Source organism: Salvelinus alpinus, chromosome 20, assembly GCF_045679555.1.
Source record: "Salvelinus alpinus chromosome 20, SLU_Salpinus.1, whole genome shotgun sequence".
NCBI lineage: Eukaryota > Metazoa > Chordata > Actinopteri > Salmoniformes > Salmonidae > Salvelinus > Salvelinus alpinus.
The window spans coordinates 47,537,855-47,563,622 of NC_092105.1; the positions used below are offsets into that span (position 1 = coordinate 47,537,855).

Consider the following 25,768-nt stretch of genomic DNA (forward strand, 5'->3'; position numbering starts at 1 on the left):
AAGCCTTCCCAGAAGAGTAGATGCTGTTATAGCAGCAAAGCGGGGACCAACTCCATATTAATGCCCATGATTTTGGAATGAGATGTTTGACTTGCAGGTATCCACAGTTTTGGTAGTGTAGGGTTATAACCTCATACATAACCTAATATTAACTCCTGCAAAATTAAGCATTTCTTGCAGTAGAATGATACAACAAAATGTACATTTTACTTGGAAACAGGAGTGGATATTGAAATATTATTTTTTGTATCTTGAGGGAATTAATGTGCGGTTAGCGACTGCACAAAGGCGCCATCTTTATCAGCTTTATAAAAGCTGATAGTATTTGAACCATATAAAATATGCATCCAGGTTGAACTGAAATCTTATCAGAAACATGTTGGATTGTTTAAACTGCTTTTAATTTCCTTCACACTGGTCAGATTGATGTACATTTTGACATTTTGCACAGAAAATCTTTAAAAAATGTTTTATTGCATTTACCTCCCCGGTCCCTAAACCTCTGCTGCAGGAGAGAAGCAGATATGAAAGAGAAAACTTTACAGAAGTCAACAAAATTGAAGCGTTCATCGATTTACGACATTCTGGTGAACAAGGGTTTATTGAGTCTTCTAGGGCAGTAATGACAGAAGAGAAGCTGCATGCATATAATTATAGAAAAGTTGACTAACTTTTTGCCTACCAAAATGTTGGAAATTATTAGTAAAAAAAAAATCGTCCTGCACCCCGTCCAAAGATCTTTCCGCAGTCTCGGACTGTACGGGGATTTTCTATCAGCCTATTTGCGGGTTAGAGTCTGATGCGGGACTCAAATCAAATTCTGCCAACGTGCGCGTGAAAACAGTATTGTTTTTCTTACAGAATTGACATTAAATTAACTACAATCATTGAGACTGCCACTTCGTAAAGACGCAGTAAAGTCGCAGTCATTTACTAAGGATTGCCCAACAACAGAGTTAGTGGACGTACGACCTGAATCGTAAGTCCGAGGCCCATCTTTCTGAAAACATGGTGTCTCGCTTCCAGAGACATGACCGCAATCATGCACAAGGGGGGTGAGCTTGAGGTCCTGCGTGTGTGTGTGTGTGTGTGTGTGTGTGTGTGTGTGTGTATGGTGCGTGTGTCCATCTAAGCTCTGGAAGAGGGGCGTTCTGGAGTCCTCCTCACGGCAGACAAACGGGGCTGAAGGTAATTGATCAGTTCTCAAGGAAAGCCACGTAGTCAGTGAGTCTGGCCAGCTGCTGCTCGTTTGGAACCAGCGAGACAGGGGGAGGATCTGTTTGGGAGAGAGAGTGAGTAAGAGGGGGATTCCTCATAGAGCCAAGTCTTCTACCATGTAGCATCCCCCACCGGTGTGTGTGTGTGTGGTTAGAGGACAGGGGATGTGCTCCAATTCAAAGACTAAGCAGCACGGTACAGCTATTCTCACTGCAATGCTGGAGAAACATGAGTTGCACATCTGGACGTGAATGAACTCTCTCGTTTTGCAACTGTTTTCTAGTGTGCACAAATGAATACACCCCAGAAGTTTTGCTTCCCATGCACAGCCAATACATTGTTTATGTATATTCTAAAGTCCTTTTTAGGGCAAAAACCCATTCGGATTGGCTTGGCCTGGCTACGAAGTAGGTAGGCCTATGCCCTGCCAGGCCCACCCATGGCTTAAATTGTTGCATGTTGCATTTATATTTTTGTTCAGTGTAGGTGTAAGAGGATTAATCGAGGGGCTGATGCAACGAGTCAGACGGACATATGTTCCACAGATGCTTAACATGATGGCCCGCTGATTGGAGAGAGAGGCTGTTACATGGCACCAGACACAGCCCACAAAATGTCTCAAACCAGAATGATTAACAAGCCACCCACTGGGCTTGTAGACTGTTAGGATTGGAGAGAAAAGATCTGAGGAGAGGAGGAAGAGGGAAGGGAAGAGAGGAGGACAGGGATAGGAACAGCGATTGAGCGCGGGTGTGTGAGGGTTAAGAAGTGAATGAAGGAACACAGGAAAAAGAAGAGTGGGGGGAGTAGGAGCGCATGGTGTAAGAGAAATAGAGGGATAATTGATGTTGCTCTTTCATGAGACATGTGTTTTCCCAGTTACACAGGGACAGAATGTCTTACAGGCCAGCCAAAGGAAAGAACAGCAATATGAGGGAGAAAATGTGAGAAAAATAAATGAGAGCCCACGAATACAGGAGAAAGAGAGGACGGGAAGGGAAAGGCGATGAGGAGGACTGGAGTCAGTGTCTGAGCCAATTATGAATGACCCCAAAATTCACAGCTCTGCATCCGGTTCTCTCTCTCTCTCACACACACACACGGTTAAATCGAGCTTAGGGGGATTGAAAGTCTGGTGAAATGTGCTATCAGCACAGACAGAGGGCGTGATTGGGCAGAGTTGGGAAAGAGACTAGGGCATGATAAACATCCTAGTGATGGGAGAAAAGAGAAGAGCAACAGCGCCACCTACCTGGTTTCTGGGGCATTACCATCCTGGTGGCAGGGTCCGCCTGCCAGCCCTGGCTCACCACCCCTGTGGGAAAGAAACCAGAGAGAGGAGCGGTGGGTGGAGAATAGGAGGGGAAAAGAAACAGAAAAAGAGATGAAGGGAATAGTTTGATGACTATTTTCTGGTCTTTCAACTACTAACCATCTTTATCCTCACCTGCATGAACAATTTAGCTTTCTCTGCCTCTACTGATAAAACCTCATTCAAACCTCACCACAGTTTTATTAATTTAAATTTTTACTATTTTCTACATTGTAGAATAATAGTGAAGACATCAAAACTATGAAAAACACATATGGAATCATGTAGTAACCAGAAAAGTGTTTCAAAAAGTGTTAAACAAATCAAAGTAGCCACCCTTTGACAGCTTTGCACACTCTTGGCATTTTCTCAACCAGCTTCATGAGGAATGGTTTTTCCAACAGTCTTGAAGGAGTTTCCACATATGCTGAGTACTTGTTGGCTGCTTTTCCTTCACTCTGCGGTCCAACTCATCCCAAACCATCTCAATTGGGTTGAGGTCGGGTGATTGTGGAGGCCAGGTCATCTGATGCAGCACCATCACTCTCCTCCTTGGTCAAGGTGTGTTTTGGGTCATTGTCCTGTTGAAAAACAAATGATAGCCCCACTAAGCACAAACCAGATGGGATGGCGTATCGCTGCAGAATGCTGTGGTCGCCATGCTGGTTAAGCGTGCCTTGAATTCTAAATAAAATCAGTGTCACCAGCAAAGCACCCCCACACCATCACACCTGCTTCACGGTGGGAACCACACATGCGGAGATCATCCGTTCACATACTCTGCGTCTCACAAAGATAAGGCGGTTGGCATCAACATTTTCAAATTTGGAGTCATTAGACCAAAGAACAGATTTCCTCTGTTCTAATGTCCATTGCTCGTGTATCTTGGCCCAAGCAAGTCTCTTCTTCTTATTGGTGTCCTTTAGTAGTGGTTTCTTTGGCGCAATTCAACCATGAAGGCCTGATTCACGCAGTCTCCTCTCAACAGTTGATGATGAGCTGTGTCTGTTACTTGAACTCTGTGAAGCATTTATTTGGGCTGCAATCTGAGGTACTGTTAACTCTAATGAACTTATCCTCAGCAGAATAGGTAACTCAAGAGAGACAGTTTCATCATAGTGCTTGATAGTTTTTGCGACTGCACTTGAAGAAACTTTCAAAGTTCTTGAAATGTTCTGGACTGACTTACCTTCATGTCTTAAAGTAACAATGGACTGTTGTTTCTCTTTGCAAATTTGAGCTGTTCTTGGCATAATATGGACTTGGTCTTTTACCAAATAGGGCTATCTACTGTATAGCCCTCCTACCTTGTCACAACACAACTGATTGGCTCAAACGCATTAAGGAAAGAAATTCCTTTCCTGTGGTGGTCCTCACGAGAGCCAGTTTCATCATAGCGCTTGATGGTTTTTGCGACTGCACTTTAAGAAACGTTCAAGTTTTTGAAAAATTCCAGATTGACTGACCTTCATGAGATGTTCTTGCCATAATATGGACTTGGTTGTTTTGCTATCTTCTGTATACCACCCCTACCTTGTCACAACACTACTGATTGGCTCAAACGCATTAAGGAGGAAAGAAATTCCACAAATTAACTTTTAACAAGGCACACCTGCTAATTGAAATGCATTCCAGGTGACTAGCTCATGAAGCTGGTTGAGAGAATGCCAAAAGTGTGCAAAGCTGTCATCAAGGCAAAGGGTGGCTACTTTGAAGAATCTCAAATATAAAATACATTTTGATTTGTTTAACACTTTTTTGGTTACTACATGACTATATATGTGTTATTTCATAGTTTTGATGTCTTCACTATTATTCTACAATGTAGAAAATAGTAAAAATAACAAAAAACCCTTAGAGTAGGTGTGTCCAAACTTTTGACTGGTAATGTACATAACTATGGTATATGACTGTGTTCCTGATCCAGTCGCCAGGTGGGTAGTGAGGGTATATTAGGTTTTCTACACTGCAGCTGCTCACCCTTCACAGCTTCCTCCACAGAGTAGCCCACAAAGGCTGCAAAGTCTTCTGCCGTGATGGAGGTGTACGCCTGGGCCACCAGGCCATAGGCCCTCCTACGTGTGGTCTCTGTGGAGGTAAAGATAAATGCACATCTCATGTATGTACCTAAGAGAGGGACATTTTCAGTCTTTCAAACATGCAACAAAATCAAATAACGCTTAATGTAAACTGCAAAACGTGGAGTCCTGCCCCATGTTCAAAAAGCTATGTTCTTGTACTACTCATGTAGCAGTGCTGATAACCATTTGGCTATACACAGACTGAGAAATATCAAGTGAAAGAGGCCTACGGTGCAAGGCGGAGGTAAGGAAAAAGTATGATTTGGTTCCGAGTTAACTGCAACTTATGACAACATTGAAAAAACAATATCGCCTCACAGCTGACAGCAAACCAGACATTAGCTTACACCTTCGGTGGATTTTGTTGCTGCCCTGACAGCTGCGATAAAACAAGCCCCAAGTTGATCGGCCTTCACACTTTATTCGCTAGCAACAGTCTGTGTACAAACAACAACCCCTCATTCGCTACAACAGCGTTAGCGGCGATAACAAGTGGAATGAGTCAAGACAGCTGCGAGGACAGGCACAGTGGTTCCCCCCCCCCCCCCTTCTCCTCCCCAAAGAGTGTCCTGTTATGAATGTCGTTTCATTTTCTGAACAGAAGTGACATTAGGTGTTAACTACAGGCACTTAAGGGGAAAATGAAAACAACTTTAAAATGGAATCTGAAAGCATGATGTAAGAGACAGTGAAGTACTTGTGAACCTGACCAACTAAGCTGTAGTGTATGAATGCGTGTGTGTGTGTTGTCAAGCCTCTTCCTAATGAACACACTGTTCATCTGAGGACTACACCTGTGCAAAAAAAATAATGAGAAAAGCAACAGCCATGGCTTTGGCCCAGAAAAAAAATCTAGGAAAATCTACTTATATCCTTTCAACCACATTATGTAGCCTACTGTATATGGCACATTTGAGAGCCAGAGCATTATCAACTGGTGTGCCTTAGTATATTTGAAAAGGGTTGACTGGTCCTGTATATTGTTGACTTACAAAATACCCAACATGCACCACAGTATCAATTCGAAAAAAAGATGTCGGGGACTATTAGCACATATTAGAAGCCATTGAACCAGGTCATCGCAAGAAGATTTTTGTAACATGGTCCTCTCAGCATGTATAGTCCTATTTTTGTCACAGCTCGCTGCCGATAGGACGCTATCCAAAGATGACTCAAGTCAGGTGGCCCGGCCCCTACAGCTCTTCAGAAAGGAGTTTGCAATTGCTGAGAAATACGGTCTATGACATGAGTGGGATGGTGCTTCATGGATAGGAAACAGGACCCCCACTTGCCTTTCACTGACACTCCAGAGCCTGTTTCACACCTTCACATAAAAAAGAAATAGCCCCCCACTCTTCATCAGTAAAGGCTAGCCACAGAGAACTCTGCCCTTCACTGACAGTCCAGGGCCTGTTGTTTCACACCCTCTCACATAAAAAAGAAATAGCCCCCCACTCTTCATCAGTAAAGGCTAGCCACAGAGAACTCTCTGCCGTTCACTGACAGTCCAGGGCCTGTTGTTTCACACCCTCTCGCATTTTAAAAATAGCCCCCCACTCTTCATCAGTAAAGGCTAGCCACAGAGAACTCTCTGCCGTTCACTGACAGTCCAGGGCCTGTTGTTTCACACCCTCTCGCATTTTAAAAATAGCCCCCCACTCTTCATCCGTAAAGGCTAGCCACAGAGAACTCTCTGCCGTTCACTGACACTCCAGGGCCTGTTGTTTCACACCCTCTCGCATTTTAAAAATAGCCCCCCCAATCTTCATCAGCAAAAGCTAGCCACTAAGGACTTGGCAATGGCTTTTATTTTTTATGCTGGTACTTGCCAAGTGAGAGCAACAACATATTGGGGCAACTCCCGAATGACAGTTCTCTCATGAAATATTTAGTTTTGAACTTATTTTCTGAATGAAGTAGAAATGAATGGCAATCTTGGAATAGTTGGAATCTAAACAAAGGCAAATCTGCTTGAGTCATTTGAAACACCCTTTATTTCAGGTTGTGACGAAGTCAGATCTGTTGAAATATTCTGTTGCCAGTTTAGTGTACAAAATCATTTATGTGATACAACCATAGGCATTCTTTATGTCGATGAGAAACTACAAATCAAAACTATTTCCCCATCTCAATCTTTACATGTGTTAAAGTATTCAAATGTAAACAATCTGAGAGGATATTCAGCCTAAAGTACATAACAAATAGATCAGAATAAATCTGATATGGAAATACAAAAGTATAAAAAAACAATTATAGTTTACAAAAAGGCAAAGTTAAGAGTACAAAAAAAAACTAAAATATTAAACTCAAAACTGGGGAAAGTCATGTTACCAAATCAATCAACTACGTATAAAAACATTCAGACACCACCAACTTCTGCTTTACTCCTAATATCACTGAAACATTGCAACTAGAGTCCCTGCCAGGAACATTCAGGTTAAAAGAACCTTCAAAAAGGTAGTAAATAGTTTGTTCATTTGTTCAGTTCGTATATTTTCAAGTTTCATCACTCCTCCTCTTCTTCGTCCCCTTCGGCATCCTCGAACGCATCGTCTTCGACCATTCCAAAGTCCATCTTGGCCAGGACGGCCTCCACGTGCTCCGTGGACAGCGTGAAACGGTCCATCTTCTCAAAGCCCGGCTCGGGCCTCTCCTCACCCAGGGAGATCTTGGCGGTGTCCTTGGTCTGTGTGATAAGGCCCTTGGAGGCCAGCAGGAACTCTGCGGCGCCGCTCTGCTCCAGGGCCCGCACCGCTGTGTCCGTCAGCTCTGATCCCGCCTGCAGTCGCTCGCTGTAGTGCTGTGCCAGCGCCCGCAATGCAGTCACTTTCTCATCCTGCTCCTTGCCGATCTGTTCCAGCAGCAGGCCTTTGCGCTCCTCGAGCACTGCGTAGAGCAGGTCAAAGCGCTCGCCTAGGCTTTGCTTGGCACGCTGTGCGTTGTCCTGCACGGCCTGACAGGTATCCTCCATCTGGTTGAGCAGGGCCTGAAGGCGCCCGTTGCCTGCCACTAGGGTGTCGATAGCGTTGCTCAGCTCGCCCTTCTGCACCTGGTAGACACCGGCCAGTGGTGACACCTCACAGTCCTTGTGCTGGCCAAACACCTTGCACATGGAGCAGGTGGGCATCTGGCAGGTCACACAGTAGATGTTGATCTTCTCCTCCTCGTGCTCCTGGCACATGGGTTCCTTGGAATCCTTGGGCTTCAGTGGAGTCTCTGTGCTGCCTCCAACGCCACTACCCCCGCCACCCTCCTGCTGTTGCTTGTAGATGTCGATGATGTTCTCCACTAGCAGGTTGCGCTGAAGTCCGTGAACGCCATGGCGGTCCAGGACCACCTCGAAGCGGCAGGTGGGGCAGCGGAAGACGCCGCCCGAGAAGCGGTAGGGGTTGCGTGAGTCATAGAGGTCGCTGGCACAGCCACGGCACAGGTTGTGCTGGCAGGGCAGGATGACCACGGGCTTAGTGAACATCTCCAGGCAGATGGGGCAGCTCAGCTGCTTCTCCAGGCTCTCCATGGGGCTTGGTGGACGCACCAACGAGCCGGTCCTCTGGATGTCCATGTTGGAATAGGCTTCTCCTTAATGTTGAGCTTGAAAATGTTTGCCTTCTCAAACTTCGCAGTGGGTCGTTGACAACTTTTCTTCCTTCCCTATAGGCTTTAACAAGCCAATAACTTTGGAGGCTGAGCCTCTCTCTTGGTAGTTGATGCTTCAGAGTCCGCTGATAGCTGTTCTGACTGGGGAATAGCAGCCCTGTCCTTTATACCAGCCCTTCACAGCCAGCGACACCTGATCCCTCCCACAGAACAGGGCACACATTCCTCCCTGCTTGTTTGTCAGGCTCTTTTCTGAGAAAATAGCCCACACCCACCGGCTGCTGCATTCGTCATTTGTCACACTAGGAGCCATGTCCCTTTCCGCAGTGACAGAAATCTGACAGGGCCAGGGGTACACTCAGCAGAAATACACAAGCCCCCCATGTGACTGTCCCAAAGCAGTAACACCGGAGGAAGGTTTCCTTAAGGGTAAACAACATGCCCTGTAAAGTCAACGCACCTCTGACTGTGTTAACCATTAACAACAAGCTGGTTTTCCAGGAGTACTACAACAGAGCCAGTGTTGGCTTCATAAAGCAGACCACCTTCCTCACGGTGTAGCCCACTTATCGCCTGTGGTCACATCTGAGCACTTCAGTGGATTGATCAAACTCCTATCGAGCATCCACAACAACAACAACCTCTGTGGTGCAGTCGAACCCACTGTTGATGTTTCATGCTCAAGCCATGCATTGCACCATCGTCCTATAAATAGGTTACAAATATTTATTCATGTGTTTTTCACCCCTTCTAAATATGTCTACTGACTAGAGAGAGTTGAATCCAACATGGTACTCGATAAACTGACCCAACAAAACAAGCGGAATAAAAACCGCTCTGACATTTAAATTTGACTACTATTACGCTACATGAGCAGAAAGCTATAGGTTAAGCCTCTGGTCATGGAAATGTCTCACTGAGACGGTCTTGAAAAACTATCCTGTGAATGTGCACCACATTCCGTGACATTGAAAAAAATTATAATAAAAGAACAGTGAGCACCAGGGACAAGCTATTCTTAAACCTTGTCCACAGGCGTCAAATGTGTGGGTCTACCAGGTTCCAGAAGTTAGAGGGGGTTACACATGGGGAGTGTGAGCAGAGAAGGTCATAGGCATTTCCATATGCCAATCTCCCATTTGCCAAGGCAGGAGCTTACTGATGGATATTTTAAAGTGATTTGAGAAGACTGGGAAAACGCCATCTTCTCTGTCTAGGCTAATGTTTGCACCTGCCACTGCCAATGACCTGGACCCAGGAACACAGTAATCAGTGACCAGGTTTCCATCAAACCTTTTTATGCGAGTAAGGTACATGTCGGATAACAAATGTAAATAACCGGCCTGATGGAAACCAGACATATGAGCTTGATGCTACTTTCCAATAAATATCGAGGGTCTTATTCTGGTGACATGATGATCGATGCTTGGCTGCAGTTTGACAAGAAAATAATCTAGTCCAGGTAGCCATCACCTGTTCAGGAGTCTTATGGCTTGGGGGTAAAAGCTGTTTAGAAGCCTTTTGGTCCTAGACTTGGCACTCCGGTACCGCTTGCCATGCAGTAGCAGAGAAAACAGTCTATGACTGGAGTGGCTGGGGTTTTTGACAATTTATAGGGCCTTCCTCTGACACCGCCTGGTGTAGAGGTGCTGGATGGCAGGCAGCTTAGCCCCAGTGATGTACTGGGCCGTATGCACCACCCTCTGTAGTGCCTTGCGGTCAGAGGCCGAGCAGTTAACGTACCAGGAAGTGATGTAACCAGTCAGGATGCTCTCGTTGTTTCAGGTGTAGAACCTTTAGAGGATCTGAGAACCCATGCCAAATCTTTTCAGTCTCCTAAGGGGGAATATGTTTTGCCGTGCCCTCTTCACAACTGTCTTGGTGTGTTTGGACCATTCTAGTTTGTCGGTGATGTGGACACCAAGGAACTTGAAGCTCTCAACCTGCTTCACCACAGCCAGGTCAATGAGAATGGGGGCATGCTCGGTCCCCCTTTTCCTGTAGTCCACAATCATCTCCTTTGTCTTAATTACGTTGAGAGATAGGCTGTTATTCTGGCACCACCTGGCCAGGTCTCTGCCCTCCTCCCTATAGGCTGTCTCATCGTTGTCGAAGATCAGGGCTACTGACACTGTCGTGTCATCGGCAAACTTGGTGTTGGAGTCGTGCCTGGCCATGCAGTCATGGGTGAACAGCAAGTACAGGAGGGGACTGAGCACGCACCTCTGAAGGGCTCCGAGGTTGAGGATCAGCGTGGCAGATGTGTGGCAGACGGGGGCGTCCCGTCAGGAAGTCCAGGATCCAGTTGCAAAGGGATGAGCTTTGAGGGCACTATGGTGTTGAACGCTGAGCTGTAGTCAATGAAAAGCATTCTCACGTAAGTGTTCCTTTTGTCTAGGTGTGAAAGGACACTGAAGTGCAATAGAGATTGCATCATCTGTGGATCTGTTTGAACGGTATGCAAATTGGACTGGGTCTAGGGTTTCTGGGAAAATTGTGTTAATGTGAGCCATTACCAGCCTTTCAAAGCACTTCATGGCTACGGACATGAGTGCTACAGGTCTGTAGTCATTTAGGCAGGTTACCTTAGTATTCTTGGGCACAGGGATAATGGTGGTCTGCTTGAAACAGGTTGGTATTACAGACTCAATCAGGGACCTGTTGAAAATGTCAGTGAAGACACTTGCTAGTTGATCAGCACATGCCCGGAGCTGGCCCTTCTATGCTGCTTGTCTCGAAGCGAGCATAGAAGTTATTTAGCTCGTCTGGTAGGCTCGTATCACTGGGCAGCTCTCGGCTGTGCTTCCCTTTGTAGTCTGTAATAGTTTGCAAGCCCTGCCACATTCGACAAGCGTCGGAGCCGGTGTAGTACGATTCAATCTTAGTCCTGTATCCTGTAGTCCCGCACCTTGAAAGCTGCAGCGCTACCCTTTAGCTTAGTGCGAATGTGGCCTGTAATCCATGGATTGTGGTTTGTATGTACAGTCACTATGGGGACGACCTCCTCAATGCACTTATTGATAAAGCCAATGACTGATGTGGTATGCTCCTCAATGCCATCAGAAGAACTCCGGAACATATTCCAGTCTGTACTAGCAAAACATTCCTGTAGTTTAGTATCTGCTTCATTTGACCACTTTTTTATAGACCGAGTCACTGGTGTTCTTGCTTTAATTTTAGCTGGTAAGCAGGAATCAGGAGGATAGAATTATGGTCAGATTTGCCAAATGGAGGACAAGGGAGAGCTTTGTACACATCTCTGTGTGTGGCGTAAAGGTCATGTAGAATTTTCCCCCCTCTGATTGCGCATTTAACATGCTGATAGAAATTAGGTAAAATTGATTTAAGTTTCCCTGCATTAAAGTCCCCGGCCACTAGTAGCGCCGCCTCTGGATGAGCGGTTTCCTGTTTACTTATTTCCTTTTACAGCTCGTTGAGTGCGGTCTAAGTGCCAGCATCGGTTTGTTGTGGTAAAAAAACAGCTACGAAAAATATAGTTGAAGACTCTTGGCAAATAGTGTGGTCTACAGCTTATTTTCATTTATTTCATTTAAGTCATTTAGCAGACGCTCTTATCCAGAGCGACTTACAGATACGCTACCTCAGGCGAGCAAAATCTAGAGACTTCCTTAGATTTCATGCACCAGCTGTTGTTTACAAATATACACAGACATCCCCCCCATGTCTTACCAGTGCATGTCTATCTAGCCGGTGCAGCGTATATCCCGCCAGCTGAATGTTATCCATGTCGGTGAAACACAGGATATTACAGTTCTTGATGTCCCGTTGGTAGGATATTTGTGATCGTACCTCGTCTAATTTATTGTGAAGTAATACTGATGGTAAGGGCAGATTTCCCACTCGCCGTCGGCGGATCCTTACAAGGCACCCCATCTTGTCTCCTCTATACCTGCGTCTCTTTCAGGGATTTTGGCCTTGTCGGGTGTCTGAAGAACATCCTGTGTATCCTGCTTGAAGAAAAAATCCACCTCTAATCCGAGGTGAGTGATCGCTGTCCTGATATTCAGAAACTATTTTTTTGCAGTAAGATACGGTGGCAGAAACATTATGTACCAAATAAATTACAAACACGAAAAGAAAAAAAAACAATAGCACAATTGGTTAGGCGCCTGTAAAACGGCTGCCATTTCTTCCGGCGACATCTTAATATCTGAGATGGGGAGAAGTATGTCCATAATAAAGTGCTTCCTCTACCTTCTAAACAGGACTATCAACAAGGAAGGTCCTACAGGCCCAACAAGGAAGGTCCTACAGGCCCTCGCACCTGGACTACTGTTCAGTCGTGTGGTCAGGTGCCACAAAAATGGACTCGGATGTACACAGAGAGCTAATATTAATAATATGCATGTCAATCTCTCCTGGCTCAAAGCAGAGGAGAGATTGACTTCGTCACTACTTGTATTTATGAGAGGTATTAACATGTTGAATGCACCGAGCAGTTTGTTTGAACTACTGGCGCACAGCCAGTTTGAACTACTGGCGCACAGCTCAGACACCCATGCATACCCCACAAGACATGCCACAAGAGGTCTCTTCACGGTACTTTTCGCCGCATTTGTTGATAACGAAATCTGAAAATATTCTGGATACCTTCAGTAACCTGGTGTGTGTGTGCGCAACATAAGACAACAAATTTACAAGGGTTTGAGTGAGAGAACTAATTGGTGTCTCCATCTCTCCAGTGTGCATTGTTTCTAAGCAATTTCAATGCACTTTTATGACTCAAAGAAGAGTCTTCAACTTGAAGGTACTTTTTAGACCTCTCCTAGCTGTGCCATTGAGGATCTAGAGCAAGCACACTTGTCGATGTTTTGTTTGGAACACAACCCTGCATCCCCGCCATCACACAATTACTGTTGATTATGCAAACCAAAAATGGTCTATTATAAATCACAATCTGTGTCAGGAGGGCATGATTTGAAAGCTCGTTCTATTTGGCAACATGACTAGCTAAGATATAAAAGATGATCTTCGAGCGTTAGGCCTTCACAAGGCAATTCAGAGAAACGGAACACAATTGTGAAGTGCAATGGAGTCACGAGTGCATTCAGGTGCATTTGCAGCAGCAATTGTTTCCCAAAATAAGCAAACATACGCCGGGTTGTTCTGGACATAATGAGCCTATGACGACATGCCATCTTGTAACTGTACATCTAACATAGTGATCAAACACTAACACTGTATATGACATGAGTTTCATGATTTGGAGATGTGAAGTGCACATTTGGACTCACAGTTGTATGACATCAAAACAGTATTTATTATAATCCTCAACGTCTCATCTTTCAAAATACATCACATCATCTTCATGTACAGCATTTCCAGAAAAAAACATTTGCAAAACTTGTGTGTAAAGGGCTAACTCAAAAGTGCTTTCGAGTCAATAGCAGTAAGCAGCTCACCAATGACACATTGTCATGTTTTGAACATTCATGTCACGTGACCAGGATTTTAACCTTCATTTCCCCATTTCTTTATATGTCCGATAGTCCCGCACCCTCCTCAAACAATTGCTTTAATGTTTGGTTAAATTCTCATTTCTGGAAAAGGCTTAAAAAAGGTTCAAATCTAGGTCCTGAGACATAGTCCAAAATACAGGCCCAAGCCAGGACATACACCATCAGACATGTACATATGTGTAATGATTTGACGGTGTAATGGCAGGCAGCTAGCAGAAAATAACGTGAAGTAGTGATCATTTAGATTCACATAACTTATAGGTAGCTGGCTGGCTAATACATTAGGACAGTGTCCAGACTTCTTTTGTTAGCTACAAGAACACAAAGCCGAAAAAAGTACTTGCCATATTCTTGCTCTTCTGCTTCAGTCACCCTGTACTCAATAATATAGCGAGGCATGGAGGCAGGTCGTGTGCTAAGGAATTCGTCCAGTTCCCTGTAGAACGGACAGGTCTCCCGGCCACTACCACTCAGTCCATTATTGTCTTTCGTCTTGTGTTATGTATATCTTCGATTTTTGTCTGGCACTACTTCCGCGAACAATGGTGGCCATGGACATTCTCAAAAGAGATCTCTTTTTCTGTAACACGCTTCCAACCTCGCTAGAATCGGATTTTGCGACCAAATGGATATCAGAAGCTTTGTTTCTGCAATGGACCAGGTCCATGAACTCTCGTTTGCCATGGTCTATAAAATGTACAAACGGCAAGCATGATCTGTACAAACAGCAAGCCGAATGCAAAGTATGGGGATTTCTCTCTGGCGAACTTCTGTTTATATAAATGGTGCCAGAACCATCCCATGACCTCTGAACCTAGACCTCTTACGTGACTACAATACACGTTGGCTGATACACTTACACGGAACCCAAACCGGCTGCACACGTGCGCCATCATAAATAAATGTATTTTGTCCCCACACACCAAAAGCGTTCACGACACGCAGGTTAAAATATCAATACAAACTCTGAACCAATTATATTAATTTGCGGACAGGTCAAAAAGCATTAAACATTTATGGAAATGTAGCTAGCGTGCACTTGCTAGCTAATTTGTCCTATTTAGCTAGCCTGCTGTTGCTAGCTAATTTGTCCTGGGATATAAACATTGAGTTGTTATTTTACCTGAAATGCACACGGTCCTCTACTCCACCAATTAATCCACACATAAAATGGTCAACCGAATCGTTTCTAGTCATCTCTCCTTCCAGGTCTTTTCTTCTCTTGGCTTTATATTGCGATTGGCAACTTTCATAAATTACGTGCATTACCACCACCGACCTATTTCGTCTTTCAGTCACCCACGTGGGTATAACCAATGAGGAGATGGCACGTGATGGTACCTGCTTCTATAAACCAATGAGATGGGAGAGGCAGGACTTGCAGTGCGATCTGCGTCAGAAATAGAACTGACTTTTATTTTAGCCCTTGGCAACGCAGACGCTCGTTGGCGCGTGCGAGCAATGTGGGTGCAATAATTGAATAATACAGATTTCAAAATGTGTTTGGCAATGCGAGCGGTGTAGTCAGCCTGTTATCATCACAATGCAATGCCCAGAAGGGGATGACTCTCGAGGAAGGCTCGCCCGCGACCTACGGAGGTAGCGTTCGAGACGTGATAATTTAGGCTGTAAATTTGCGAATGCATTTCGAGACACAATACTGCTCGAGAATCTCTCGATAATCTCCTCAACCCGAAGAGCTTTAGAGGGCTATATTAAACTAGGCAAAATGTATCCCATCATGCTGTGCATCAATGGGACAATTTGTGAGTAGATAAATAACATTACATTTTCAAATAGGTATTACAAAAACTTAAGCTCCCTTTTCTGTATTGTTCTTGGCCCTCCATAACCACTTCATGGCTGGGTTACAATGTAGGATGCAAGTGGTGCGCCCTCTTTTGATAATTGAGAACCCTCAGTAGGCTGCAATGTGAAAGACATTACAAAATGTACTATATTACAATTGTGTGGGGCCCACTTTCATTATGTAAGCATCATTATTTTTTTTAATTTATTTTTTTACATAGACTACCCAACATATTTCATTTCAATCATCCTGCTACCAATTGTCCAAAGCAAATTCCCTATAAATTCTAACATGAACAAACTCCGAACGAAGCTGCTGATAGCGTGAACTGCTAAACATCTTACACATCTATCCTTACCCAGTGTCCTTCTTCTCGTCTAGCCTCAGGTTTAAGCAATGAATATAGAACGTCATTCAGAGGTGAGAGACGTGGCCTGGTAATGAGTTCAGTCAGTCTCAATAGGTCAAGTCAATACATTGAGTCTTAAACAAAGTCTGCAGTCAGTCAAACAATGTGTTGCATATTCAATAACACCCGGTAACAGTCTCCAGAATGTAAAAAACAATGTTTTTCTCACAAGAATAGACATTTGGATTAATGTATAGGGTACTAAGCAATACACTCAAACAAAAATGGCATGCTTACTCAAAAGATGCTCTGAAGGTCCAATGTTATTTTTGCCCCAGTAACCAATATTGTTTGAGCAGGGCCCTCAGTCACAAAACCGTGTAAATCAGCCACATTGAGTTATATATGCATGTTGAGCCACAGAAGTGTGTAGGCTGTGTTTTAAATGTTAGTTCGTCGTGCAGGTCAGGTGTGTCAATTGGTCACAGAAAAGTGCACGGCCATTACAGTACCTCGCAGGGCATCCATGGCAGGCAGGATGTTCTCAGACCACTGGTGAGCTGCAATGGCCGAGTAGATCCCTGGGAAGTCTCGCTGCCATATGCGCTGACCCACGGCCCACACGGCCGTCAGCTCTGGGTTTCCCTGCACACAACACGTTTCCACCCATTTAAATCAACTTCAACATACATTGGCAACTAGACTATACTAAACGATATGCAGACTATGAGTCTTGTTGCTAGTGAGACATTGGGTACACTCATTGTCATGAATTGAATCAATTCCGTGTGCAGGACAGGTCCCACTTTTGTACTACCATCTTCAATGTGGGAAATTATACAATGACTGGCCTACCTACTCAAGAGTTGAGTTCCCAGTATAGCTTTAACTAATTTTCATTGTCTAACAAAAATATGCTTTATACACTAAGAAATTTACACAAACTTGTGCCTCAGCTATCTATACTGAACAAAAATATAAAATGCAACATGTAAAGTGTTGGTCCCATGTTTCATGAGCTGAAATAAAAGATAACAGAAATGTTCCATACGCACAAAAATATAAAATTGTGCACCAATGTTTACATCCTTGTTAGTGAGTATTTCTCCTTTGCCAAGAGAATCCATCCACCTGACAGCATGGTCATTACACAGGTGCACCTTGTGCTGGGGACAATAAAAAGCCACTAAAATGTGCAGTTGTCACAACACAATGCCAAAGATTTCAAGTTGAGGGAGCATGCAATTGGCATGCTGACTGCAGGAATGTCCACCAGAGCTGTTGAATGTGGATTTGTCTACCATAAGCCGCCATCGTTTTAGAGAATTTGGCAGTACGTCCAACCGGCCTCACAAGCGCAAACCATGTGTAACCACGCCAGCCCAGGACCTTCACATGTGGCTTCTTCACCGGATGTCTATGAAATCCAGAGATTCGGGCCTAATGAATTGATTTCAATTGACTGATTTCCTTATATGAACTGTAACTTAGTAAAATTGTTGCGTTTACATTTTTGTTCAGTCTAAATATATTAGATAAATGCTAACCCTAACCATTCTCACCGATTTAATGGCTTGAGGAATTCGCTTCCACAGGTACCTGGCATTATTCCTGTAAAAAAAGTAACAAAAGTCATCTGACAATTAAAGGGGAATGGAAACACGAGGCTTTAGAACACCAGCTAACACAGAAACAGCCCTGTGAAGCACTTGTGAAAATGTGCATCATACAGAAATAAATAAATGCTCCCCCCCCAAACTGCCATTTACACAGTTTGCTAATGAAGATAGGGGAAAAACTTGAGCATATAGAGTCTTCATTATTTAGTAAGGATTGATAATCTGAAATCAGAATGGTAATATATTTTACTGTGAATGAGTTCGACGTTTTAGTGACGGTGGTATTTTTCTAGAATTCTATGGAATGTTCTGTGATCAGACACTATCTGGATAGTATGTAAACACACACTACATGGTCAAAAGGGACACCCCTTCAAATTAGTGAATTCGGCTATTTCAGCCACACCCATTGCTGACCGATATAAATGCAAGCACACAGCCATGCATTCTCCATAGACAAACAATGGCAGTAGAATGGCCTTACTGAAGAGCTCTGTGACTTTCAACGTGGCAACGTCATAGGATGAGACCTTACCAACAAGTCAGTTTGTCAAATTTCTGCCCTTGTCAACTATAGGTGCTGTTATTGTTAAATGGAAACGTCTAGGAGCAATAACATCTCAGCCGCGAATTGGTAGGCCACACAAGCTCACAAAACAGGTCCGCCGAGTGAGGCGCACAGCGCATATATTTTTTTGTTTTAAACAACAACTTGCCTGTCCTCGGTTGCAACTCTCACTAGAGAGTTACAAACTGTCTGGCATTTAGTCTTACATATGACAACAAAAGACATACACAGTATAATATTAATAAAACAAGAACTTTATTGAAAGAATAAGGTTAGGGGAATACATTGAAGATGGGGTGCTGTATGTTTGTATGGAAAAGAGTGGAATTAAGTGAGTGAAAAAGGAAAAATGGTTGCAAAAGCCAGAGGCCATGTGTCAAGAATTGTGACAGAGCGAGAGGGTCTTCAATTTTGCACAGATATGGTATATGCAATTCTTTCCTATCATGATGGAAAAGTCCCCAACCCTATATCCTAGACACCCACAGAGCGACCCACCCACTAAGGAGAAATCCTTATCGGTTTTATAGGCATACTGCAAGTAGCAGCCAAGACAGAAATATGAATGCAGACAGAGACGCACTAAAGCAGCAACGTCCCCTCATGAGTCTTAGCCTGCCTGGCAGGGTTGGTCCAACAAAGCCAGAGCCCCCAGATAGGTGAGAATAAAATAAAACACATTTCTCAAAGCTGCTAATGAACACCTTGACAACCTCGTACCTAGCCGGTGGGAATTCCAGTGGAGTACCCCCACCCAAGTAGTGACAGTGCTGGCAACACAGGCTGCAGTAACCCATGGGGAGGGGTCACACACAGACAATCAAAAGGCGGGTAAATTATTATGGCCCTGGCAGCACAAAATAATCAAATGGTCTGACTGCACTGAGGTGCTTGGGAAGAATGGTCAGCGTGTGTGTGTGGGGGGTATCCAAGCTCCATCAGCTAGGACAAGACATGGTTAATCAAATCTCCCCATTGCTGCTCAATTTGACATGCCTTCTCAAACAGCTACAACTGTTTGCGCATTCACAAATCAAGTCTTCGAGTTGGGCTCAGAACATCTGAGCTTGTGGTTGTGTAAAGGAGTGTGTGTGTTTGGGGGGGGGCTGATCAGTCTTCCAGATCGTTGTGGAGGAATTTTGGCCCACTCTTGCATCCAGAACTGCTTTAACTCTGACATTTGACAAGCATGAACTACTCGTTTCAAGTCCTACCACAACATCTCAATTGGGATTAGGTCTGGATTTGTTGCTTTTTAGCCATTTCTATGTAGACTTGATGGCGGGTTTTGGATCATTGTCTTGCTGCATGACCCAGCAGCGCTTCAGCTCACTGACAGATGGCATGACATTCTCCTGTAGAATTCTCTGATACAGAGCAGAATTCATGGTTCCTTGTATTAAGGCAAGTCGTTCAGGTCCTGAGGCAGCAAAGCATTCCCAATCCATCACATTACCACCACCATGCTTGATCATTGGTATGAGGTTCTTACTGTGGAATGCAGTGTTTGGTTTTCACCAGGCATAACGGGGCCCATGTCATCCAAAAAGCTACACTTTTGAATCATCTATCCATAGAACATTCTTACAAGATTCTGGATGATCATCCAGGTGCTTTATGGCAAATTTGAGTCAACTTTTTGGGCGATATTGGTCCCATGGACTTGAAACTAGCAGTTCATGCTTGAAAACCCACAAATGTTGAGGAGTTACAGCTGTTCTACATGGAAGACTGGGCTAAATTACTCCACAGCGATTGATCAATAACTACAGGAAGCATTGCAGCTAAAGATGGCACAACCAGTTATTGAGTGTAAGGGGGCAATTACTTTTTCCCACACAGGGGCATTGGAGTGGCATAATTTTCTTTATGAAACAAGTATGTAATTGCTGTTCATTCAGGTTCTGTTAATCTAATATTAGGTTTGGTTGAAAAATATGCAAAAGTAGAGAAATAGAAACTCTAAAATAATAGAAAATAAAATACTTTTACGGCACTGTAGGTAACAATAAACAATATGAAATGCCTACATTATTACGCATATTATTCATCAGTTGTAGAAATAAATGAGAACTTTTGTCGGGTGCTTTATATATATAAAAATCTGACACCTACTCATTCAAGGGTTTTTCTTTATTTTTACTATTTTCTACATTGTAGAATAACACATATGTAGCCAAAGTGAAGAACCTCAAATATATTTTGATTTGTTTAACAAAGTAGCCACCCTTTGCCTTGATGACAGCTCTGCAAATTCTTGTCATTCTCTCAACAAGCTTCATGAGGTAGTCACCTGGAATGCATTTCAATTAACAGATGTGCCTTGTTAAAAGTTCATTTGTGGAATTTCTTTCCTTCTTAATGTTTTTGAGCCAATCAGTTGTGTTGTGACAAGGTAGGGGTGGTATACAGTAGATAGTCCTATTTGGTAAAAGACCAAGTCTATATTATGGCAAGAACAGCTCAAATAAGCAAAGACAAACGACAGTCCATCATTACTATAAGACATGAAGGTCAGTCAATCTGGAAAATGTCAAGAACTTTGAAAGTTTCTTCAAGTGCAGTCGCAAAACCCATCAAGCGCTATGATGAAACTGGCTCTCATGAGGACCGCCACAGGAAAGGAAGACCCAGAGTTACCTCTGCTGCTGAGGAAAAGTTAATTTCAAAGAAAAGTTCAAAGATGAAAAAGCCTGGGAGGAGGAGAGATGACTAGAAACGATTCGGTTGGCCGTTTTATGTGTGGATTAATTGGCGGAGTAGAGGACCTTGTGCATTTCAGGTAATAACAACTCAATGTTTATATTCCAGGACAAATTAGCTAGCAACAGCAAGCTAGCTAAATAGGACAAATTAGCTAGCAAGTGCAAGCTAGCTACATTTCCATAAATGTTTAATGCTTTTTGACCTGTCCGCAAATTCATATAATTGGTTCAGAGTTTGTTTTGATATTTTAACCTGCGTGTCGTGATCGCGTTTGGTGTAGGGGGACAACATAAATGTATACACGATAGCGCACGCGCGCAGCCGGTTTGGGAACCGAGAACCCTCGGGAACCCTCGTATGAAGGAGCATGTTTCCCAAAACCATCGTTATTAACGTTGCACTTAAACGCTCGCAATCTAAATGCCTGCCTGATGCCATTCGTATTCGTAGAACAGCTAAGTGCGTCGTTAGATGCGTTTTGCCCTCCCGCGTCACGTTATACACAGAAGATTTCCGCTAATCACATGGTTTATCAGTCTCTGACAGCCGATAACTTCAGATAAAGTTGCCAATGTAATTGCAACTGAAACAAACAAGTGATGTATAAAAAGAAGCTTCAAATGAAAACCGGGATGACTGCATTACAATATAAAACAGTAGGCTATAGGCCTATTTCAATCATATTGAAATACATTTCATTGTCTCAATATATTTCATGCTGTGTAGCCTAACGTGCCAAATCTGTGATTTAGTGACTTTTTAAAATTGGGTAAACACTAGAATACAACACCTTAATATTTGCAGCCGTAGGTGGTAATATCTCTCTAGAAGCTGATCAGTCATCAGTATTGCGAAATAATTATAATGTGAAGATACGATTTGAATGGAGAAAGTTCACCGAAAGCAGCGCTCACTTTCTGTCGATCCTATCAGTATCGACACACTTAGCACTCTCTGTGTGGTGTTTTGGGAAATGCATGTTACATCTTCGGCCATTGTATGATAGACGCATCGTTAAAAACACTCTTAAGTTTAAGTTCCATCGCTATTGGGAAACCAGGTCCAGGATGAAATAGTTACCAAACTGACTACCAGACTGAGCTTTCAAAAGTCATTATCTAGCTAGCTCGCTAAGGGTTAGGCTTCAGGCTTAGGCTAGATTAATTCTTGCAATCAACAGCTTAGCTACCATTTTAGGAATCCTATCACAGATCGACACCTAATGAGATATCTAGCAAGCTACATATTATAGCTATGGTGATCATAGCTAGCTGCATTTTACTGGTAAAATAGCAATCCTGCAACAGCCCTCACTGACAGGCTAGCTACATATTGAGTTTAAGCTCTAATTAACACCTAATGGTCAGAAAACATTTTCTTTAGAAGGGCTAGGCCTATAGAAAACCTGACTTACATGTCATTGTGCAGTAGATAGAGCGCCAACAGCTGGGCATACACTTGAGGGGTTGCAATGCCACCTGGAGCCTGGTGATAAAACAAACAATTAGTCAATGTCTAGCCAATATGCAGCCCATGCAAGCCTATAGCTAGGTTTCCATCCAATTTATGACAGATTTTCATGCGAATATTCTAAAATCTGCATAAAGAAAATATGCCAATTTTCCTACCCATGGTGTTTCCATCAAACTCACGTGTTGCTGATAGAGTATTGATGTAACGTTATAAGCAAAACAAAATGCCTTTTATGTGCACTAAGGGAAATATCACCCTTTTTCAAATTCATATTAAAGATTGAGGAAGATAAGTGTTGCCAATGACAACCAATAGTAGACAACTAGTAGGCAATGCCTACTCATAATTGGTTAAAAATCACACGATACACACCGATGATGTCATAGGAATCCCGTATCTTCCGCGATATTTTTTCAACAAAAAAGGGGCGATTTTCACATAATGTTTTGGTGGTGCTGGAAATTAATATGAAGTTTAAATATATATGTACCATGTACCGAATTAAAATCAAAAATTCAATGCGTTTCCATTGCATTTTCAGTTCTACTGATGTTTTTGTAGGTAGAAATGTTGCCTTAAATAGCAAATGTGCCCACTCTGGTCTAGGCATGTGAGCTCTAGCTAACTGTTCGCAGAGACAGTGCGGGTAAACTAGCCTAAATGAGATTATTATATATAATAGCGAGATTGATTATATTTGTCAAACGGCAGCCAAGCATCAATCACCATGTCACCAGAATAATACCATCGATATTTATTAGAGAGGTACATCAAGTTCAAAATGTATTTATTTAGCAGTCTTAATAAACTGCACGCGTTCCCAAATCGTAATGGGAGGACCACATAACATATCGCGTGACTCCCAAGTTTACTTCGATATGATTATTCCAACCATATTTCTAGCATAATTAATTTCACAGACAAAATGTCACACCATGTCGAAATAACAAATTGTTTGTTGACATTCATAAAATTGTACCGCCATTTTCTGTTGGATGGATACTTCGCTAATGACGGTCATGAAGTTCCAAACGTTGTACCCTCATGACTGAAGATGTCCATTTAATGTGGCTATATAGATAGCTGCACGACCTGGTCGAAAGGACCCATTTTCCTGTATATTAAACAACCTTAACGTTCTGCGCATATTACTTTACGCACAAATTGTAAAAACATAGCTAAGGAAAAACATCCAGCTGCACACTGTGCCGCTAATTTAAATGCGAGATACAATGTGATATTTGAATGTGTCATTAGCTAGCTACTTTCCTCCTGCCACAATTCACATCCCTCTGCTACATAGCAAATCGCAGTTAAATGCTGTGTTCAATGTAATGTTATGACCCAGCTATATATGCTGTGCTCGCTAACTGACGTAGATAAGGGTAGTTAGCTACTTTCGCGCACCTTAAATGCAGCGTTAGCTGTGCCCAATTGAATGTTATGATCTAGTTAGCTAGCTATGTTGTGTTCGCTAACGTTAGTGTGTTTGGATGGCTAGCTAGTTAGCACAGCTAGCTAAGTTAAAACACACAGACCAAAGAGAACGTTTGATGAAATACTTGGATATAACTACCTCAAGTTCCTGTGTTTGGCACTGCTCTAAAAGTTTGTCATAATTTTCATCCATTATAACTACGGCAGGCATAGTGTCGTTCACCAGCGTCTCGTCAGCAGACAGGAAGAAAAAGGCCCAACTCGGCGGAAAATGTCTCCCTTCAGCACAGCAGGTGGCGTTGTTTCGCCACCAAGCAATACGTTTTTGAATGGGGGTCAATGAGAGTGTCTTATTCTTCTTCGGTGGAGTTTAACGGCGGTTGGCATCCAAAAGGTACCGCTCCCAACTGAACTATTGTATAGATCCATTACACGTTGTGGTTCCCTTTTCCCAATGTATCACAACTTGTGATACATTGGGAAAGGGGAACCGGGAAATTAAATATATATTTTTTAATTACCCTACCAACTAACCCTATACTCATTAAAACCTTTGGATGCGACTACTGTCGTCATCCAAAGATTATACAACTTGAATAAACGCTTGGAGGTAAGGATGACAGCAGTGGTGTAGTCTACGGCGATACGGATATCATGTATTATTGCTATCTACATAGCGCATTGATGTGAATCACACTGCTGCTCTCTCATTTATTTGCGCCTTGCGGATTGTGGTTGTTGTGGATGGCTGTTCTCAAATCTACATCTGTATTTGAACGCAATAATGGTTGAATTCATGCAGCCTACCAATTCTTGTTTTTGAAACCAGTGGAAAGCCAGTGAAATATGCGCTCTTACAACAGCTGCATAGTGCGGAATCCAAGCCTATGGAGTAAAAGTGGGGCTTTTATTGCTCAATCTAATTCATGCTGATAAAAAAATATATCCATAGGCCTAATGGACACATGCTCAAACTTGCACACTTTTGATATATATATCCATTGATTCTTGAAGAATATAAATTATAAATGCCTCATGAGCTTAGTTCAACTGTCACATTCCATGATAACCCAAAATATAAGCTTGTTTTACTCCAATGTTTGTAAACATTGGAAATGTGAACAAACACTGTATAGCCTCATAACATGGTTAAAACAATATGTTTTAGATAATGGATGGTTAACCCTTGCATCCATAGCTGTCTATTAATCTGAGAGTGGTTACATTTCTCCAGGCCCATCCCTCAGCTTTTTACCAAAACTGAGGCAGACTACCGTTTTGTTATTGTTTCATCTGTGGATTTGCCCTTTAAACAGCTGCATATTATCAAGATATCCAAGTGTCACCAACCAAATGGTAAACAATAGGCCTATAGCAAATGGCATTAATTTTTCATATGTAAATTGAACTTTTCAGTAGTGCTCAAAGCATGCCATTCCATGAGCACAGCATTTATTTTTCAACTCGAATCAATGAGCCCAACCAGTCCTCCATGACAACAAAATCATAAACAACAGAGTAGGGCTGGCTAATAAGTCCTTAGTTTTGAGGTCATGCTCAGGTAAAACAATTTGGCTAATCTATTCTTCCATATTTCCAAGTCCTATTCTTGAAGGTCAAGGGGTATAACATGTATTGGAATGACTGGAATTCTGATAGACTTTGGTTTTTAATGTAAATATATAGTTTCATCGTATTATTATATGTAGTAGAAAGCGATGGGTTAGGAGAAGCCTACAGAACCAACCCGTAAAGTTAAATTTAACATCCATATATGGCCAGCTATGTAAACTTTAACATTGATTTATTCTGCGCCTCTTAACACTTCTTATGGCTGCAGGGGCAGTATTGAGTAGCTTGGATAAAAGGTGCCCATTTCAAACGGCCTCGTACTCAATTCTTGCTCGTACAATATGCATATTATTATTACTATTGGATAGAAAACACTCTCAAGTTTCTAAAACCGTTTGAATTATATCTGTGAGTAAAACAGAACTCATTTTGCAGCAAACTTCCTGTCAGAAAGTGAAAAATCTGAAATCGAGGCTCTGTTCCAGGGCCTCCCTAATCATTTGCTTGAAATCTATTAGTATACATGCACTTCATACGCCTTCCACT

General features: G+C 42.9%; 1 protein-coding gene and 1 pseudogene across 2 annotated transcripts; both read right to left on the reverse strand.

Annotated features, from left to right (window-relative positions):
* Positions 1-379: 379 nt before the first annotated feature.
* cops8 (COP9 signalosome subunit 8) lies at positions 380-23,976 on the reverse strand. 2 transcript variants are annotated; one of them, XM_071356064.1, is made up of 7 exons: positions 23,790-23,976; positions 22,155-22,225; positions 17,410-17,458; positions 16,360-16,492; positions 4,511-4,618; positions 2,471-2,533; positions 380-1,276 (listed from the first exon to the last, which is right to left on the reverse strand). In XM_071356064.1, the coding sequence occupies exons 1-7, from the start codon at positions 23,859-23,861 to the stop codon at positions 1,197-1,199; spliced, it is 576 nt and encodes a 191-aa protein (XP_071212165.1). In that variant the 5' UTR covers positions 23,862-23,976; the 3' UTR covers positions 380-1,196. The 2 variants fall into 2 exon arrangements, with proteins under 2 accessions (XP_071212165.1, XP_071212164.1); XM_071356063.1 differs by lacking the exon at positions 4,511-4,618 and having other exon boundaries at positions 23,790-23,970.
* LOC139547021 (E3 ubiquitin-protein ligase TRIM63 pseudogene) lies at positions 6,588-8,341 on the reverse strand (annotated as a pseudogene).
* Positions 23,977-25,768: the final 1,792 nt, after the last annotated feature.

Bases quoted from the DNA above. Each gene is read 5' to 3' on its own strand.
- cops8 (XM_071356064.1), bottom strand. From the start codon at position 23,861: ATGCCTGCCGTAGTTATAATGGATGAAAATTATGACAAACTTTTAGAG. The intron at 22,226-23,789 runs GTAGTTATATCC...TTTTATCACCAG, and splicing joins GCCAAACACAGGAACTTGAG to GCTCCAGGTGGCATTGCAAC. The intron at 16,493-17,409 runs GTGAGAATGGTT...TGTTGTGTGCAG, and splicing joins TTCCTCAAGCCATTAAATCG to GGAAACCCAGAGCTGACGGC.